The 19,898-nt window shown below is 37.2% G+C and overlaps 1 protein-coding gene across 1 annotated transcript; it reads left to right on the plus strand.

The window, feature by feature from the left end:
• Positions 1 to 2,034: 2,034 nt before the first annotated feature.
• On the plus strand, positions 2,035 to 19,468 carry LOC142348489 (uncharacterized). The gene is made up of 3 exons (XM_075399865.1): positions 2,035 to 2,169; positions 18,371 to 18,566; positions 18,899 to 19,468. The coding sequence occupies exons 1-3, from the start codon at positions 2,130 to 2,132 to the stop codon at positions 19,248 to 19,250; spliced, it is 588 nt and encodes a 195-aa protein (XP_075255980.1). The 5' UTR covers positions 2,035 to 2,129; the 3' UTR covers positions 19,251 to 19,468.
• The last annotated feature ends 430 nt before the right edge of the window (positions 19,469 to 19,898 follow it).

Genomic DNA, 19,898 nt, shown 5'->3' on the forward strand with positions numbered 1-19,898 from the left:
AGAGTGGTTAAAACTTTTAACGAATGGTTTTGTGGCTTTCATACTACCAACATTCAAAGTTTTTTTGGTTTTCCATTTTTGCCTAAAGTTGAGGCTGTTCTTTGTTCCCTTTTCAAATTATCATATCAAAGATTTGGATGTTTGAATGAATCTATTTATTGATTTCAGTTTATAGCTAACGGTTCTAGTAACTTTTTCTAATTTTGTTTTAAAAATAATTTTTCCCAATTTTTGTTCTCAGTATCGTCAACAAGTAACTTAGTGTCTTTATTGGCGGGGCTCATCAGTTTTCCTCAAACAATGTTTTTGCTGTTGATTATCTTTTGACTAATGTCTATAGAGCTTAAAAAAGTTTTTGTTGTCTTTTTCACAAAGACCCTTTACCGAAGAGACCCAGTTAAAATGAAATTAGACCCAAGCAAAACTCTCAAACTTTTTTTGTCAGTTTAATTTTTTAATTGTTTTCAAAGTCACATAGGTTTTCAAGGTCACATAGGTTTTTTGATTGTTTCAAGGTCACATAGACTTCAACACTGTGGTTTTAATCGGTTGTTTGTGAAGTTTTGAGCTATGTCCTGCAATTTTAAAGAAATCATTGAGTTTTTGAGCTTCGTCACTTTTATTTTTTTGTCTCTATAACGACAGATCGCATTTTTTCCTTTGCTTTTGAACCAAGATCCAATTCTGATATTTTTTTTTCAACCAATGGTTTCTTGCTCTTGGTAACTACGGATTTTAATAGGAAAAGAGCGATTTTTGGTTGTTTTCGCATTTCTGAGTTTTTTGTTTCCTTGCCACAATGTCACACAAAATGGTGGCCCAATTGTCGTTCAAAAACCCACAAATGAACATATATATATATATATATATATATATATATATATATATACAATTATCTCTACTAACAGCCGAATTTTTCAGCACTTGCAGCACCAATTTCTTGCTAAATTGAACTATTTTTTCTGTTTTTAACGTTATTTTTGTAGTCGTCTGATATATTAGGGATGATGAGAGGTATCAATTGCTTTCGATGAGGTATAAATTATTTTTTTTAATGAGCTGAGTTGATACATTTTGGTTTTAATCAAATTGAAGTATTAGAAACGTTTTTGGCCCTTTTTTCTCTTCTTTGTCGGCTTGATACCGATTCTCTTTATTGACGGGTCACATATCATATCTAATAAGATCTAATGAAGTACACGTTAATTCGTTCAGTTTTCGGTAGTATCAAATGTTTGCTATTATTTGATTTTGAGTTTTGTCCTGTTCGGTACTCTAACTTTTATCTTGTTCGGTACTATAACTAATGGCAAGTCTCATCGGCCCTCAAATACAGCACTATTGCTTCTATCTCTTTCTAATTTGGAAGACAATTAAATCAGAACGTCGATGAGCGGGGTCAGATCATTAAGTGCCCGGGTTGGGCTCCCATTGAATCCCATCGATGGATCATAGAAATTTCAGGAAAAGTCAAATCCATCGGTGAAACATAGTAAGATCATAAACCCATTGATGGATCGTGAGAACGCGCTTTACCGAGCCTACTCGTTAACCTCTAAAACGAGTGCCTACAATGAGCAACAAAAACCAAAACTCATGGCAGAACCAGAATCTTTCGAAGTACATGTGGAGCATTCTAAAAACGGAAGAAAACTGCCTGAAAATTAATACTTTCTCCGATTGTTAGACCTTCTCCTTTGTTCCTATGAAGCTTCTGCAATAAATATATCTATCCGTTTGAAGTTTGTCGAACAAACCACTCCTTTTCTATTGCACATTTTGTTCGTATCAGCTTTGGAGAGCGGTCACAACTATTACTTTGAAGGACTGAACGCCCACCCATTTTTCTGCGGGACAAATTTGCAGTTGCCGTCCTCACAATTTTTCTTTTAAAATTAGTCTGATACGTGTATTCTGACTCCTTTTTAAAAATGGGTACGGTCTATGAACCACACATGTTGTCTTACTTTGAAAAAATTGTTTTGCCTTTGATATTAATCTTTATTTTTCACCTGTTGCTGTCGATTAAAAAAAAACAAAAAGATTAAAAATTTCGTTCAACTCATCTAAACGATTTTAGCTGAAGTTTTGGATAAACGAGTATCGAACTTAGATCAGAAGGGAAAACAATGTGGACGTCGCTCACCATTGTGTTACTTGCTATTATAGGTGAGGCCTACTACTCTCTTGATTTTTTGAAAAAAAATGTTTTGTCTTATGAAGATGCAATTACTAAAGCTAACATTAAATGTTATAGTCATACATTATCTGTTATACATTATCTGCTATTCAAGTCTAAATCCAAGTCCTATTTCGTTTCCCAGTACTGGGCAAGTCTGAATACAAGACTTAATAGTCTGATAAGTCTCGGATAAAACTTGGAAGTTGATTTCCAACTCAAAACCAACTTTTAAAATTTTCGGGAGAAAATTTCGATTTTACAAAAATTTTTGTAACCTGGTATGGTTTAGAGGTTAATTTTACGTCACTGTCCCGGGGTTTTGGAAATCGATAGGAAAATGGTACAAAATGATACCAATCAGTAATGTAGGACCCCCCCCCCCCCCCCCCCGCGAGGTCCCAATGAGGCATTTCAGGGCCGTTTGGCTAAATTTGTCGTACCAATTCGAACCCATTTTCGACTATTATTCGGCTAATTTTTGGCAAATTTTGGATCTATTTTTGAAGTGCCAAGTCCTGGCCAAATTTTGGATTAAGAGTCGCCACGTCATAAATCAGATTTGGATTTAGACATTCCAAGTCTCAGATTAGAATGGGATTTAGACTTGCCAAGTTTCAGCCCAGATTTGGAATGCGACCGACCATCATTGTAAAAAGCGAAATCACAGCTCTGAATCAATAATAAAATTAGACGTGTAATTATAATTGTCCCATGCTGAAATTGACTTGGTGTTAAAGCCGATTGTCCTCTAGGGCATTGGAATAAACTTCATGGTTACATGATAAATTACCTAGTGCCAAGTTACCCAATGTGGCAAATTACTCAATGCAACTGTTATTGAATAAGGGAAGGAGGGGGTTAATTAGCTCTTATGATTTCGGAACTGTTTTGATTAATAAAGTAATTCAGTTGTTTTGTTTCGCTTGATTTTGTTGCTACAGTTTTTGGAAGTCAGCTACTTCCGTCCAGTTTGATGATTATGGTTGTTGTGAAATGCCGGGCTTTTGTTAACGAGAAGTCACAGTGTCCTTGACATCGCCGGCCCCATTTGCAGGATTGCAAAGAAAGAATAAAACTGTCGGATTGCAGCGTGTTGAATCATCCGTAAAGTTGAAACAAGAAGTAAAATAAAAATTGACTGTAATGAAATATAAGGGTACAAATTAAAGCTGGTGTTTCGTAAAAACGAGCCAACGAAATCAATAATCGGAAATACTAACCAAAATACCTCCATTGTCAAAAGAAAGTTAGAGGGGTGGGTCTTAGACCTGCGAGAAATTAAAACCAATAACAAGTTGAAATGTGCTGGTGATAAGGGATGATCAATGGAACATAAATATGTGATGAATCGATCTGCTGGTTTGTAAATGACAATCCAGAACGTAAGAGGGTGTAACGTGTTGATCAGAAGCCATGAAAGTATGAGCAGCCACTTTTTCTTTAGAAGGGCAAACTGTTGTCCCTAAATTTCCTATCTTTAAAGAGATTGTTTGTTTATGCCGCAATTTGGGTTTCATTCTGCGAAAACTTTGCTCAGTTTCACAACGGGTCTAATGCGTTCTCCGAAAGACGTCTTCAACTTAACTGATCGGACAATCCCATCTGTGCCAGGGAAAACTTGAATGACTCTAGCCAAAGGCCAGAGGCCACGAGGGGTGAAATCTTCTGGAATCCATACCAAGTCGTCAACCTGTAAAATTTTTGACGTCTTATGCCATTTACAACGTACTTGTTGAGCTGGTAAATACTCCCGTAGGAAACAATTCCAAAAGTGAGTTGCAATTTGTTGTGATGAACGCCAACTTTTTGAAAGATTCTTCTCTTTACCAATGAAGACGCAAGGAGACAAGTTAACAGATGAACGACCTAGGAGAAAATGATTTGGTGTCAGTGGTAAGTGGTCGTTTATATCATATGGAACATTTGTGAGAGGCCTGGAGTTCATGATTGCCTCTATTTCGCAAGAAATTGTATTCAGAATTTCGTCAGTTAAAGTTCTCGAACCAATGACCTTGTAAAGTGATAGTTCAAAAATTTGTACCAATCTCTCCCAAATTCCATCGAACTGTGGAGCAGCTGGGAGATTAAATTTCCAATCTATCTCCAAATTCATTAGATGTAGCTTAGCTGCAAATAATTTTGATTCCCTCAGTTCTGCGATGCTAGATTGCAGAGCATTGTTTGAACCAACAAAAGACTTGCCACAATCTGAGACGAATTTGTTGGGTTTTCCTCTGCGGCTAATAAAACGCCTGATGCAGTTGATTGTAGAGTCTGTTGTGAGATAATTCGAAATTTCAAGATGTACTGCTCTGACAACAAGACAGGTGAAGAGCAAAATATATCGGCTAGATAACCTGCCATTGTTTTTAACAGGAAAGGGTCCTATGATATCGAGACCAGTTGTTTCAAAGACAAGCTGTTTTTTCTTGGGTATTCTTTCCTCGGGTAAATCAGCCATCTGGGGGGTGCTAACATCTTGCAGCATTCTACGACATGGCAAACAGTGGCGTATAGTCTGTTTAACAACTGCTCTACAGCGAAGTATCCAATAGTATTCCATGAGAGTGTTTCTAGTCTGCTCGGGACCACGATGACAATTAATTTCGTGTGTGTGTTGTACCAGCAGTTTAATTGCAGCATTGTTACCGTCAAGTATTATGGGATGACGAGCGGTCATCAAAAGACTTGCTTTTGTCAAGCGACCACGTGCTCTTATTAGGTTATTCTCTCGTCGGGGAAAGGTGATAGTGCTTTCAATCTGCTACTTCCAGAAACTTCAAGTTTTTTTTCAACAACATGTATTCTGATTGAAAATCTTGTTTTTGAATATTGTGCATAACGTGCACATAAGCTCTAATGTAATAGGCTAACTTCAGTTCTGCGTTGCGTTTCCTACATTTGTCCGCAAAAAGAATACAGACTGCTGTCACACGTATTATTTTGTTCCAACTGCTAAATCTTGTCGCGTCGAGAATGTTTGATACAGTTGAGTTTACTGAAGAAAACGAAACAACCTTTACTTGTTGAGCATGCAAAGTTTCCTGTTTTGGCCACTCAGATCTTTTTTGACTCAAAAATGACGGTCCTGAAATCCATCGAGATTTTGATGTCATTTGCTCAACGCTATATCCTCGAGTGCCGCCATCTGCAGGGTTAGCTGTGGATGAAACGTACTTCCAATCGAAAGCGGAGGAGACATCTAGAATTTTGGCTATTCGATTTGCAACAAATATTCTATGGCGCATTTCGGGTGTTCTCAGCCAGTACAGGACTGTAGTGCTGTCAGACCAAAAAACACAATCTGAATACTCTATATCTTGTTCTTCTTTTATAAACTGGGCTAGTTGGGCTCGATATACAGCGGCTTGCAATTCCAGATTGGGGATATTCATCCTTGTTATTGGGGCTACACGAGCCTTGCCCATAACAAATTTAACGGAGATCGATCGATCCGAGTACTCAATTCGCATGTACGAGACGGCAGATAGAGCGTATTCCGAAGCGGCAGTAAAGGTATGAAGCTCAATTGAGCTAATAGTTTTATCTAGGAAATAATTCCTAGGAATTTCGATGTCCTTAAATGCCGGAATTTCTTCCCTTAAACTACTGAAATCCTGGATGTTATCGAGTAAAAGGGGTTTGTCCCATTTTGGACCATGGTTCCAGGCGGCTTGTAAAACTTTTCGTAGACGAATTGTTAGAGGCGCTATGAACCCAAGGGGATCAAACAAAGACGCCATCAACTTGAGTAATACTCTTTGAGTTACGTTGCCTGAAATCTGGATTTTTTGAAGTAGTTTACTTTCAATGACATAGCAATCTAATGCTGCGTTCCATAGTAAGCCAAGTACCTTTTGGTACTGAGGGAGAGCGTTGTCTGGATGTAACCTTATTTTAGGTTCTAGTGAATTTAGAAATTCAGGACTGCTTGAATTCCATTTGGTTAGGTTGAAACCTCCCTTAGAAATAACTTTTCTCATTCCTTGCAGTATTTTTTGAGCATCTTCGAGTGAAGTTGTGGAAACATAGAGACCATCCATGCAAATGTTGCGTTCTACAAATTTGAGAGCATCTGGAGACTGTTTTTCGTTGTCACGAGCCGTTTTTCGCAAAGCATATGAGGCAATACATGGTGAGTCTGTGGCTCCAAAAATGTGACTGGTGTACTCGTAAGTTTCAATACGACCATCATTGTTCCAAAGGAAGCGTAGGAATTTTCTGTCTTCGGGAGCTACCTTAACCTGCATGAACATTTGTTCAATATCAGCGGAAAGCGCTAATTTGTTCTCTCGGAATCTCAAAATTACACCGGTAAGATTGCTCAGCAAGTCTGGACCTTTCAGAAGATTAGAAATTAAGGACTGACCTTGAAACACACTTGATGCATTAGCGACACGGCGTAATTTTCCAGGTTTGTTCTCATTAGTCACGGGGTGATGAGGAAGGAACGAAATCTTTTCATCTGGTTGTTCTTTAATTTGATTAATTTTTGTGACATAGCCGTTCTGCAAGTCTTTCTCAAGCGTTTCCTCGTATTTTTGCTTTAATTCTGGATTATTTGAAAGTTGATTGTTGAGTTGGTGAAGTTGCTTCTCCGCAAGCCATCTGTTATTTGGGAGATCAGCGTTCTGTTTCAGAGAAGTCCAACTTCATAATGACCATTGACGAGTTTAGTGGTATTTTCTAAAGTATCAAGGGCCCTTTTGTCATTTTTAGACATTGCTTTCTTGGATGATGCTATGCCTAAGTTTTCAATTTTCATCCAATTGGAGACCAACTTGAACATACTGTTGTCCATATTAGGATGGCTGTTTAGCTGAGTGAATTGAACTGGATTGCAATCATCTGCGATTAAGTCAGTTTTTCCAGCGCATGTCCAACCAAGTTGGGTTTCAACTCCCCATGGTGCATTCTTGGGTCCTTTAACTATTTGTTTGTAGTGTATCAGATCTAGATTGTCAATTCCGAGAATGATGAAAACATTATTGTCCCCTATGTCTGGGAAACATATATGGTTGAGGTGTTCAAAGGAATCACAGAGGCGAATCAGTTTCTTTGTATCAACGGGTGACATATTGAGATCCGGAACGGCGACGACGTCTATTTGTTCGAATGACTGTTCCCCTTGTAAGGGTCTAATTTGAAGTTTTACAGGTGCACAATCAATTTCTTTAGTCATATGATAGCCACTAATTGGCATTTTTCCAATGGTATTCACGTTTAAAATCAGATTTCTTGCAGTTGACCTCAACAACAAGCTTTGGCAGGTACCATTGTCCAAATAAGCATAAGTATCCAAAACTTCATCACCGTTTTTGAGTTGTACAGGAACAACGACTACCTGTCCTGTTCCTTGTAAATTTAAAGTTTTCACATTAGACTTTTTTGAACCTGACTTAATAGCGAAACTATCGTGCAATAGAGTGTGGTGTTTCATACCGCAAATGTGGCTACGGCAAACGTTTTTGGAAGTGCACTTTTCTACGTGATGGTTTCCAAAACAGTTGAAACATAATCTAAGTTTTTTATGTGCTCTCTGCGAATGCTTGCTGGGAGAGCTTGGAAGTGGGTACATTTGTATAGAAATTGGCAACTTTCATTAATTGGGCAAAGTTTCACAGGGGGTTGCCTGCCTTCAATTGTCAAGTTCCTGCTAGAACTGCTATTTGACTGTTTGTATTGATTAGTTTTCCATCCACTTGTAGCTGATGTGTAGTTTTGTACACTCGGAGAAATTTTCCAGGACGACTGTGCATGGTTGATTGAAAAGTTTGGAGGCTAGAGTTAAAATCTCGACACGCTTTGGAGTAGTTCAGAAGCCAGTCAGAGAGTATCTGTAGAGACGGTTGCTGGAAGTCCTTTTCTAGCACAAATTTGTTCCACTCAAGACGTACGGGATTGGGCAATTTTGCTAGCGCCACATTTAGGTTGGTAGTTGAATGAAGGTCGTGAACGAATCCTAATTGCTGAAAGGTATCCACCATAGTCAAAAGAAAAGAAGAGAAGTGTGTGTAGCTCTCTGGATGGGATAAATTGGGTGATTTCAATCTATTCAGTTTCTCAAGGAAAGCGTTTACAATTCGCTTTGGATTCCCAAAGTGTTCTTGAAGGCGATGAAGTGCTGAAGCGTATAAGTCATCGTTGCAACCATAGCCGTCGACGAGGGCTTTAGCCTCACCTGTTAATAATGATTGTAGGTGAATCATTTTTTCTGAAGATGTCATTGGTGCTCTGTCAATAGTAGCTTGAAAAATGCTGTACCATTTCATCCAGCTTATTGGATCACCATCAAAATGGTCCGCATGTAACTTGGGTACGGATTTTTGAAAGCATGTAGACATTGAGGCACTGTGTATAGGAGCAAATAGCATCTGCGTAACTGATGTGTTAGGAATTTTACTTAAGCTTGGCTGTGTTATTGGAAAAGAGTTATTTTGTCCAAGTGAGTTGCTATCAGTTGAGGTAAATCCGCAAGGAAAAGTTGAGAACGATTGCTGAGATGCACTGCAGGGTGCAGCTGACATTTTACAATTTGAGGTGAATGAGGTGTTGTTGACAGGTAGAGTTGTACCACCGGGTGCAGTATAACCATAACTGACAAAACGCGAAATCTCAGCGGGCGCTGACGTATTGCTTTGAGTGGTGTGATCAGTCAAAGGAGTGTCGTCAAAGACAAAATGTGTCCGGCGTTGTTGTAAATGTGACAAGGTGTTGTCATGTGTTTTTATGTTCTCATTGGAGTTCAAGGATAATCCACCAGATGAGGTTTGCTGGAGAGGCCTCTTTGTCTCTTTAACGTGTTTTCGGAACAGTGTCAGAGTCTGTTTTCTTTCTATCTTCAAACGACTGTGTTCTCTGGACATAATATCTTGTTCATCAGGCTCCAAGCCACTGATTAGGTCAATGACAACTGGTTCAAGCTTCTGCTGCATTTCCCGTATTTCATTAACTGTTTCCTCTAAAGTTTCGATATCTTCTGAGGACTCTATAGCATCGATCAGGTAGTCAGTATGTAGTTTGATGTCATTTTCGATCAAAAGTTTAGAGGTTTCCAAACGCTTCTGTTCATTTGACTTGGTTGCTGTTGAGGTACCAGTGGATTGTTGAGTTAACATTGCTCCATCTGGGGAGTCGGATGAGCTGGTACTCATTTTGGGCACTGTATTGTTTGAGGTTGACGGCGTCTCAACCATTAATGAGAAGTCAGAGTAGTTCAGGCGAACCGAGTAAAACCAGGAATGTTTGGTGGTTACAGTAGTAGTTTTTACCGCCAGAACCTACTGAAACCTATCGATATCAATGCCCTACGAGTGTTAGAACCAACCAATACCTACTAAATAGCAATAGCTACCGAAAGCCGGAACCTACCAATACCTACCAAAACAATACCTACCAAATACCGGAGCCTACCAATACCTACCAAAACCGTAACCTACCAGTACCTACTAAAACCAATACCTACCAAATACCTGAGCCTACCTATACCTACCAAAGCCGGAATTTACCAATACCTACCAAAACCAATACCTACCCAATACCGGAGCCTGCCAATACGTACCAAAGGCCGTAACCTACCAATACCTACTAAAACAAATTCCTACCAAATACCGGAGCCTACCTATACCAACCAAAGACCGGAACTTACCAATACCTTACAAAACCAATACCTACCAAATACCGGAGCCTGCCAATACCTACCAAAAGCCGGAAACTACCAATACCTACCAAAAGCCGGAATTTATCAATACGGCCGACCAGAAGGGGTCCTTGGGGCGGGTAAAACCCCCAACAAGACCGGAAAGAAGGCGAGGGGTTGGGGAGACGACCAACCAGAAGGGTGTCTTCGGGGCGGGTAAAACCCCAGAAGAACCGAAAAGCAAGTGGGGGGTTGGGGAAACGACCAACCAGAAGGGAGGTCCTCGGGGTGGGTAAAACCCCAGAAGAACCGAGAAGCAAGTGGGGTTGGGGAAACGATCAACCAGAAGGGAGCTCCTCGGGGTGGGTAAAACCCCAGAAGAACCGAAAAGCAAGTGGGGTGTTGGGGAAACGACCAACCAGAAGGGAGGTCCTCGGGGTGGGTAAAACCCCAGAAGAACCGAAAAGCAAGTGGGGGTTGGGGAAACGACCAACCAGAAGGGGGTCCTCGGGGTGGTTAAAACCCCTGAAGAACCGAAAAGCAATAGGCGAAATTAAATATCGATAATATGTTGAATGTTGCAATCTTTATCTTTGTCTTTTTGTGTTGTTACCCCATCATAGTTTGATTGTTATTAAACAAGTCTAATTTCTGATCTTTTGATATTCTGAAACATTGAAAAAAAATCATGGTGCACATCGGCTTAGCTCATTGGAGAATGTATTTTTTTGAAAACAATACTTAGCTTTAGGTGTGGTTTCGAAGCTGTTGGGTTGGGTGCCAAAATGTTATTGAATAAGGGAAGGAGGGGGTTAATTAGATCTTATGATTTCGGAACTGTTTTGATTTATAATGTAATTCAGTTATGTTTTGTTTTGCTTGATTTTGTTGCTACAGTTTTTGGAAGTCAGCTACTTCCGTCCAGTTTGATGATTATGATTGTTGTGAAATGCCGGGCTTTTGTTAACGAGAAGTCACAGTGTCCTTGACAGCAACTATACCCATTTGACGCCCGTCCATCTTTCGTTCAATAAACCCATCACAAATTAGCAGTTACTATTACAAGTTTGCTTCATTGTAATTTAACCTCTATTTGATCTCATGTTCGGTTAAGATTCTTTAGATTAAAGTTCCGCTTAGTGGCCAAATGAACTTGTCTTATTTTAAAAGTCTGTTATATTAAAATAATTGCATTGTAAACTATACATTTAGGGTTATTCGGCAAATTATTCTTTTTGATATCATCGGCACAATTTTTTGCAATAATTTGCGAATGATGGCAACTCCGGCAATTTTGCTTTAGATGATTTTGTCCTGATCCCAGGTGATACAGGATTTTTAGCAAGCAACATCCAGTAAAAAATACTTATCTTGCAGATCTTGCACGACGATAGTAATTTTGCAAGATCCTGCAAGACGATCATTTTTTTGTAAAATCCTTGCTAATTAATTCCGGTCACACTGTGCCATCATTCGTTCTGTTGTCACATCATCTTCTATGTTACGCAAAAATTTTCCGAGATGTTGTTGCGTGTTCTTACGCGATAAAAGAGAACAAAAAAACGTTGAGCATCTGAATTTTAGTTCACAAAGAGCTACTTAAACACAGCTAAGCACAGGCAGTTAGTATTTCAGTCAGACTGTTACTGTTCACATTTCAAAAACCGCACAAAAACTTTTTGTTTTCTTTCCAAGCGTACACTCTTGCACGTTTATGAAACATTATTTTGAAATATTTCTACAACTTAAAATAACAAATGGCGAATTTCCCATTCTGACCCATAGAAATCATACTCCAAAAAGCATACAAATGTACAATGTGTAGTAAAACTTAGAACTGTAAAGATCAGACAGTTGAACTCCAGTCAAATTTATCCGAACAAAGATAAATCGAATTAAATTACAAACAGGATCATATATCAAATGGTTTTATTATGTCGGAAAATTTGTTTAATTCTAAATTCCTTCCTGCTTTTATCCAATTTGACTAATTTGAGTGGGATAAAAATGTGTCATGATAAAAATTATATAGAGCTTTTTTAAACGCTTTCTTGCTAAAAGTACTGTCTCTGATGCAAATTGGGGAAGCACTCCACCAGTTAATGGTGAGTAAAAAAATCTGTGTTTTTGTAACGTTTGCCAGCATCAATAGTTAAGAGTTTGGGTGTTGTTTTATTTTTTCCAATGATCAACTATGTGAGTTCCAGAGAGCAAAGAGCAGGGAAAGTTTTGTTTAGAAATTTATTCAGATAAATTAAGCCCAACATTTCGGGTTATAGCTTTAAAGGTTATCTTTCGTGCTTCAGTTTAAATTGGCAAGACTTATTAGTTGATAATTGGTAAGGCAAACACAGCTGCATGGTTTTAATGTGACATGACAGGGCTTTCCAATAATACCATTGTAGTCATAAGTGATAAAATGCCTGAAATTGTTCTATGGGTAACTGCCATTTCACCAACAATGTTAATGACTTTCTCAACAAATTTGAGCTCAATACCAATTTTAACTCATAGGTGTGTAACGACTAATGCCTCCTTGACAGTTGTATTGCCAACCGTTATTGTTGGTTTGATAGAACTTTTCCTTAAGATGATTTACAAAATATCATGAATTCGGTTTCGGTGATATTTAATTATAGTTTTTTTTTTAATAAAAACTGTTTTTCAAAAATTAAGCTGCTGATCTTACGTTGTTCTTGGCTTTGACTAAATTACAACAACTTGCGAAAATAAAGGTATCGTCTGCGTACTGAATTATTTTGCAATTCTCTTGAATGTAGAGCTGGGTATCCTTCATAGACGAGAATTTGTGAGAATCTGAAATCTGTCTGAGTAGATGTCTTTAAAACGCGTTTGCTGTGCTTGATTTTTATTGTATAACGAAACAACGTTTTTGCAATTTGGCCAAAATTTGTGCCCTCTAACTTGTGATAAGGAATTTAATGGCTGATTAAGTCAAAAGCTTTCGATGAATCCATGAACATAGATCCAAAAAAAGTTTTTGTTTGTTTGTGCCGTAATGTTTCAACGGCAGAAGAAGTGCGCCTGTAGTAGAGTTAGGGCTATTAAAAAATTTTGTGTTGCTTAGTATTTTTTCCATATATGCTATAGTTTTATATCCAAAAAGTTTTTTGATCACTTTTGCCAAAAAAAGATGTTTTAAATATAGACAGGAAACTCACAGGTTTCGTGAAGTAACCTTTGTTGTAAATATGTGTAGCTTTAGCCTTTTTAAGTATCAAAGGAAAACGGGATTTGACATTTGAGCAATTAATTAGATAATTAGGAGTTCCATGAATATGTTCTAAACCATCTTTAGAGCCCATGATGTAACAAGTGAAAACCCTGAAGATTTTGGTATATTCTATTATCAATTGCATCGATACATTTTTTGTGAGTATCGAAGCGGAAATTTAGAGTTTGCAAGCCTTCACCTCTTATATTTTGTTTCATACACCTTGGGGCAGTAATTTTTCCACAGAAATCTCCCTGGGTTAAAATTGGAGAATTGACGAGGTTTTCCATAGCTAGGGGAGCATTGGGGATGTGAGCAAAACTGTTTCTTAAGCTATTGATGACTTTGAGGTCTTGGTTGGGATCAGAAAAATTATTGATGAAACTCCATTTATCTCTTTTGGTTTCGAGTTTCAAAAAAATTTCTGATGTGTCTGAATTTTAGCAGTTTCTGTAATTTTGTCTGAATTTTTTTCCGATTCTTAATGTCTCCATAGGCTTCATTGGTTCCAGTGAGCTTCATAATCTGCTATGCTTCAATTGCAATATTTCGTAGAGCGTGATATTCCTGATGGTTGTCGAAAGTTTTTTTCTTTGTTTCTGTTCCTGACAAACATTTTTGTTATAAGCAAATGCTTGTTTCTTGTTTTACATAAAATTTGTTTTAAGTTTTACAATATTTTGTTGATGTCATCAGAAGAATAAATTGCGTCCCAACTTTCGAGACGATGCCACCTTGAATTTTTGATTTTGTTATAATGTCATACGCATTTTTTTCAATCTTATAACTAGCCTTATCAGGTCTTCTATGTGAAAAAGTTGCAACCTTACTCGGAAAATAACCTTCAGTGATTGCCAAATCGGTGATTTTCCGAATCAGTGAGGAAATAGTTTTTTGGATTGTCTTTTTTTGACAATCAACTAGGTGAGTTGGAACTAACAGCTTTAAGGCAGAAGATAAAACCATAGAGAGCAGTTTGTTGCCTTCAATTTCTCGCAGATATTCAAGATAAAAAATGCAAGTTTGTTTCCTTCAATAGCATTGTCAAGAGTTATCACTAGATCTTCTCAGAAGAGATCGGTACTAAGATTATGAGGGCTGTAGATCAGTCGGATGATTTCCATTTCTGCTGCCAGTACGTTATGCGCCCCCTATTACAGAGCACGTGCCATTACATAGTAAAACTTTATGTAAAAATATGGCACGTGCGTCTGCGGGAAGCAAACAAAATGCTCTCGCTACGCTGGGGGCACCAACGGAGAAGATCCGACCATCCGATTAGCATAGATTTACTTTTTTCTATTTCTACCCTGGTTTCAACAAAATGAAAGTATCCATTTTGCAGAGAACGTTTCTCCTCCTACCCATTAAATAATTTAGAGTTAATCACATTGTACCACCTCCACGTTTTCTTTCATTATTAGAAACAGGATCTTGTCTAAAAGTATCAAAGTTTTCAATAAAGCTCAACAAGGCTTCTAAGTTTTGGGATGTTAACTATGTTTCCGTGAAAGCAAAATTTGTGTTTTGTCTAAATTCATTCGGGACGTGAAACTCTGGATAGTCAGGAGTTTCAGGGTAGCGAAATTTTACATTTATGGTTCTCAGACTTTTTACTTCATTTCTTTTGGAATTATTTTGAACTCAATTGCCTTCAATTTTCCTAATATATCTATTGACTAGTTTTCAGTTTATTTTTTATTAAAATGCACAAAAAATACAAAATGTAATTTTTTAAATCTATTTGGATTAAATTTCTGTCAACATCATTAAATTTCGTAGCAGTTAGCGTTCGCATCATATGATTATAATTCTCAAACATGATTAGATAAGTTGCATATTGTCAAGATGAATGTTAGATCGTGCAAGATTGCGGATGAAAGTGTGCCAAGACAATGTATTTTTTAGCAAGATCCTTCAACATAACCGTACTAAGTTAATTTTGGTACACAACTTACTACACCCCCACTTTTGACTAACCAAATCATTACGCCGAAAACGCCAGAGAGCCGCTTTTAGAAATTTTATAATAAGTTTTTGTTCAATATTGGTAACATATTGTACTACATTTTGTCAAATTATTTGAAGATAACATCAAAGATTTCTGTAAGAAAAAATAAAAAATTTTGAACATGGAGTTTTCTGTTTGCTATTTTTATTAGTTTCCGGCTGAAGAGCTGAAATAGGGCCAAATGTTATCTTATCACAAGCTAATTTCAAACACTCTGCTCAGGCCACTCAGATTACCCGTACTCTAGGTAAAACTCTAGGTAGATATAATTCTATCACAATTAGGCAAAAAAAAAACCAAAGTGAGGGTCTTTCGGAAGTTTTCACTTTGTTTTTTATTAGTTAATTGTTATAAATTATCGTCTGTTAGATTTAACCCAAATATATACCTGCTCAGTTTTAGTATGAATTCTCCTATACAGTTACCGCAGACATCAGACAAAATTTTCGGGAAGAAGTTGGCTTAATGTGGGTTACAAAACTTTGAGTTTTATTGTTCAAATTCCATTTTTTTCGTCAAATTTAACTTAGCATAATTGTTCTTAGCCAGTTAAAAACATAACATTTTTTGTGTTGTTTTGTTTAGAAATACCAAACCCTGTTGGCGTGTTTGGTCGAAGAATTCGATCTCAAAGTTTTAATTTGTTCTTTTTCAGTTTCACTAATTATTCTGAGTTAATGTGTGTTTATCATCACTTATTGTCTCTATTTGTAAATTTTTTAGAATAGAATTAATGTATAATCAACAAAATTTTACACCCCTGAAAGTTCTTATCAAATGTTTATATCTGCGTCTCAAATAATAATTTTTTTTAATTAGAGAAATTTTACTCTTTGTATATTTTTTTTGTGTTTTAAAAAGTGTAGTACTGCTAATTGGATAATCGGCGCCGCAATTACTGATACTACAGAGCGATTATCTTTACTTAGCCGTCGACTTTGCGCACTTTTTAGACTTAGTTTACACTTACGGGAATATTATAAGTGAGCTACGCTGCGTAAAATGTATTGAGCGAATTAATACAGTATTCATAGCCAAAACTGCTGTGTATTATTTAATGCACTATTGGCTAGGCTATAGCGCTTGATACTGCCGCTAATAATATGCGTACTAAGTGGAGGACACTCAAGCTATTCAGGCCGCTCTTTACAGCAGCAAGTCTGAAACGAATATATGACAAAAGACGAATAACAGACGGCTCCATTAATGACCTAGGGATTAATTCGGAGCTAGTCATAAGCCTCGTGATTAATGGTTGTGTTGACTCAAGTTTAAGCACGTACAAGCCTAGAGGTTGCGAATTAAGCCGATCTCCTTCAGCTCAATTTTCTCTCTCTCTCTCTCTCTCTCTCTCTCTTTCTATTCTAAGAGCAAACACTCTTCCACTCTGCAAAGCAGGAATTGAGTGCAGCAATTGTAAGTCTGCCGATTTTCCAATAACTTAAACTTAGAGTAATATTTACATCCAGCAGTAAGATGAATTTAATTACTTGAGTAAGATAAGATACCCACCATATTTCCGACGTAGCATTTACCCCAAATTGTGATCTATCTTTTCTATCTGTTTTAATATTCACTTTTTACTTTTTTCTTGACAAATAATACATAGATTTGGCAATTAGAAAAAAATGTGAGCATATAGTGAGACTTATTCTAGCATTTAATTCAGGTCGCTTAAATAATATCTGTTTATCTTTAGTGTGATAATTAAGGTCTGGCGAATAAAATCCCCACCACATCAGAGTTAAAATCAGCAATAGGAGGTTTCGAAAAAATGGTGTGCTAAGAGAGGCAATACAAAAATGTAACCTGTTGTTATTACAAATTTTATTGCATGTCTTGTTCGTTTAATTCCTCATGCTTCCTTTGTAAATTGTGCCTTTACCTCAACAAAATTCAAAAATTAAAATAAATAGGTGACGGCTAAATTTGCAGAGGGAGTTGTCTCATACCTAAACCTTTATATTGAGTGAAAACAGATGTAACGGCTTTTAACTCTCAGAACTGATGATGTTCCTGGCTCTCAAAATCTTCAGCCGTTGTGTTCACGCTTTTTTGCCTGCTATGGTGTTTGCTGCAATCCGGAAAAATTGGCCGAAAAGCTTAGTGAGAATTTTTTCAGAGTTCTTCAAGATAGTCGATAGTCGTTTGAATTTCTTTTGAAGATTCTTTGTTTGTTACTGCTGTTATTTTTTTGTTACTGCTGCCATTTAGAAACCTCCAAGAAGTTTCCGTTTGTCCGACCTGAACACATTTTTAAGTAAATAAAATTATAAATAATGCAAGCATGTTCTTGGAATGATAATATCTCAAGAAGGACACATTCATTTCTTTAATCCTATAGCTGCCAATTGTTTTTTTCTGTAACTTTCTTTGATTGTACTGTAGTATGGATTGACAATTGATTTTGAGGTTTGATTTACCATTCAAATTAGCACTTTTTAATATAAATTTTGCTATATAAGTTTTAGGATTGATAACAATCTTAAAACCGTCAAAAGCGACAGTTGCTCATTTTGAGATACGCAACAGAAATAAGCTCTGGTTACAACATTTTAGGTCTTGCTCAGGGTATCAGGCCATCTAGTCTGTAATCAGTTTTGAACTGACCAAATTGAGAAGCGAATAAGTGGTATCAGACCTACTTGGGTTTCTCACTGGGTTTAGCAGACCTACTTGGGTTGCGGACTGGGCTGCCAGACTCAATTTTGTCTCTCATAGGAGAGACCCGACTAAAAAGTTTTAACATTGAATGCGCAGTAAAAATTGGTTTAAAATGTTTTTCTTTTCTCATAAAAATGGACATTATTTGGTTTGTGTGTCTTCTACTCCCACGTTACAAAATATTTTTGTTTTGTACAAAAAAACAGTATTTTCTACAACACAAAAATTATAGTTAGTCTATAGCGTGGTGTACTGGGCTCACCAAAAAAATTCGAGAGAGTTTTTTAAAACGGAGTCTGCGCAACGTTTGTTTAATTCGTTCTCGGGGACTGGCTCTTTTGTGCAACAAGGCCTATTAATTCTGATCAGGCGGTACATTTTCTGGAATGTACTCTGATCAGATCCCGCAGAGGGTATATAAGTAACTACCAGACTCTATCGCTTGGTCCCGTGTTACCTCATGTCCATGACCCAATTAGCTCTGATCAGAGGTGGCGTTGGGTCGCAATCCTCAACTTGGTTAGTATTCTAAGCACTTTTTTTTAGAAAAAAACTGAAGCGTCTACCATCATCATGAAAAACCGTATCATGATTGGAGGCATATTTTTTATGTTAATAATGAGACACGCTGAATTTAAGCTACTGATAGTACGCCACAAGAGCTCAGGTGTCCGGATGGATACAAAAGTGGTGGTAATGGGGAAGATGGCGATCATACGCTGGCTGAATTAGGAATGCCAAGCACGAGATGCTTCAAACCGCTAGAACTCCCGTTCAGACATTACTACGAGGTCCAGCAATACTGCCAAATGTCCATCAGAAGAGACAATAAATGGTACGGTTCGTCTTTGAAAATTGGATTTCTCTCTTTGCCCCCCCCCCCCGCAAAGTACGTTATGCACTCCACATTTACAGAGTACGTACCATTAAAAATCATTATATAAAAACATGACACTTGAGCTTGGAGTGTCCACATATGCTCACCCACCAAGCTTGTTCAGAAATGAAATTCCACTAATTTTTCAGTCTCAAAATTTCAATTCGAAGCAAAGCGAAAATGTATTATATTTTATGAAAATTAAAGGTTCTCTTTTCACACCGTGGGTGATTAGCATTCAAGAAAAATTTCATGGAAAATTTTGATTGGTGTGAGAAAAATTTTTTTAGGAGAGAAAGTGTTCACGTCTTTGAGCCGACAAACAAAGAGGAGATACAGGTAATACGGCATTTTGTTCACAATAACGGAATTGCTTGTTACGAGGAACCTTTGTGGTTGGGTTTTGTAATGCCTCGAATGTGTGACGGAACTGGGCGACTTAAACGATGGGTGAGCGAATGGCCTGTTCATCGGGAACTGACTGAAATGAATTTGAGTATATTTAATGAAAATTATCCCAGTGACCACAAATGGGTTGATCACTGCACTATGTCTGTTTGGTACGATCATGTGTACGAAGTGAGCTGTTACAACGAAACGCACCCTGGATATGCAGTTTGTGAAGTGGATATCGAGCCATGAACATTGACAAATGATAAAAAAGAACTGATGCAAACTAATGAGCCTCTATAACTGACAATGTTTTGACAAACTCACAGAACTGAAAAAATCTCAATGGAGACGAACTAGACGACAAAAAATACATTTTTATGCAGTTATATCAAAACATGATTATTTTAACTTTCATTTGGTGAGCAGCTGAGTGACTATGCACTGACAAATTAATACATCTAAATGAATAATCAAAATTTTTGAACCAACAATCTAAAATGGGTATGCGCATCTAAAGCATCGAAAAATTTTCTAATAAATTTTTTAAGCTACGTTTTCAAGATTTTTGGGAAGAATGTTGAAAGCGAATTTGAGAGCAGCTCAAAATGTTCCCAAGATGATATAGTTGAAGTAAGAAGTCAATCAAGTTACTCTGCTTTCATCTGGCAGACTATAATTGCAGCTTAAAAATGGGGTATACCATAAGATGATTGAGAAGTATTTACAACCCTTAACTTGAATCCTCTCAAACTGGGATACAATTCCAAAAAGGGTTCAGAAAAATTTTGCAATTTTTTCAAATTTTTAGTTATGCACCTGGATGCCGAGTTTTAAAACCATAAAAATTTAGCATCAGGGAAATTCAACCCAGGAGGAAATATTTTCGAGAGCTTCATA

The sequence above is a fragment of the Convolutriloba macropyga genome, chromosome 10 (genome assembly GCF_964194025.1).
Source record: "Convolutriloba macropyga chromosome 10, txConMacr16.3, whole genome shotgun sequence".
NCBI lineage: Eukaryota > Metazoa > Xenacoelomorpha > Acoela > Convolutidae > Convolutriloba > Convolutriloba macropyga.

Excerpts from the sequence above, each read along its gene's own strand:
- LOC142348489 (XM_075399865.1), top strand. The coding sequence starts at position 2,130 with ATGTGGACGTCGCTCACCATTGTGTTACTTGCTATTATAG. Across the intron at positions 2,170-18,370 it reads TGTGTTACTTGCTATTATAG|CTACTGATAGTACGCCACAA; the intron begins GTGAGGCCTACT and ends GCTGAATTTAAG. Across the intron at positions 18,567-18,898 it reads ATCAGAAGAGACAATAAATG|GAGAGAAAGTGTTCACGTCT; the intron begins GTACGGTTCGTC and ends AAATTTTTTTAG.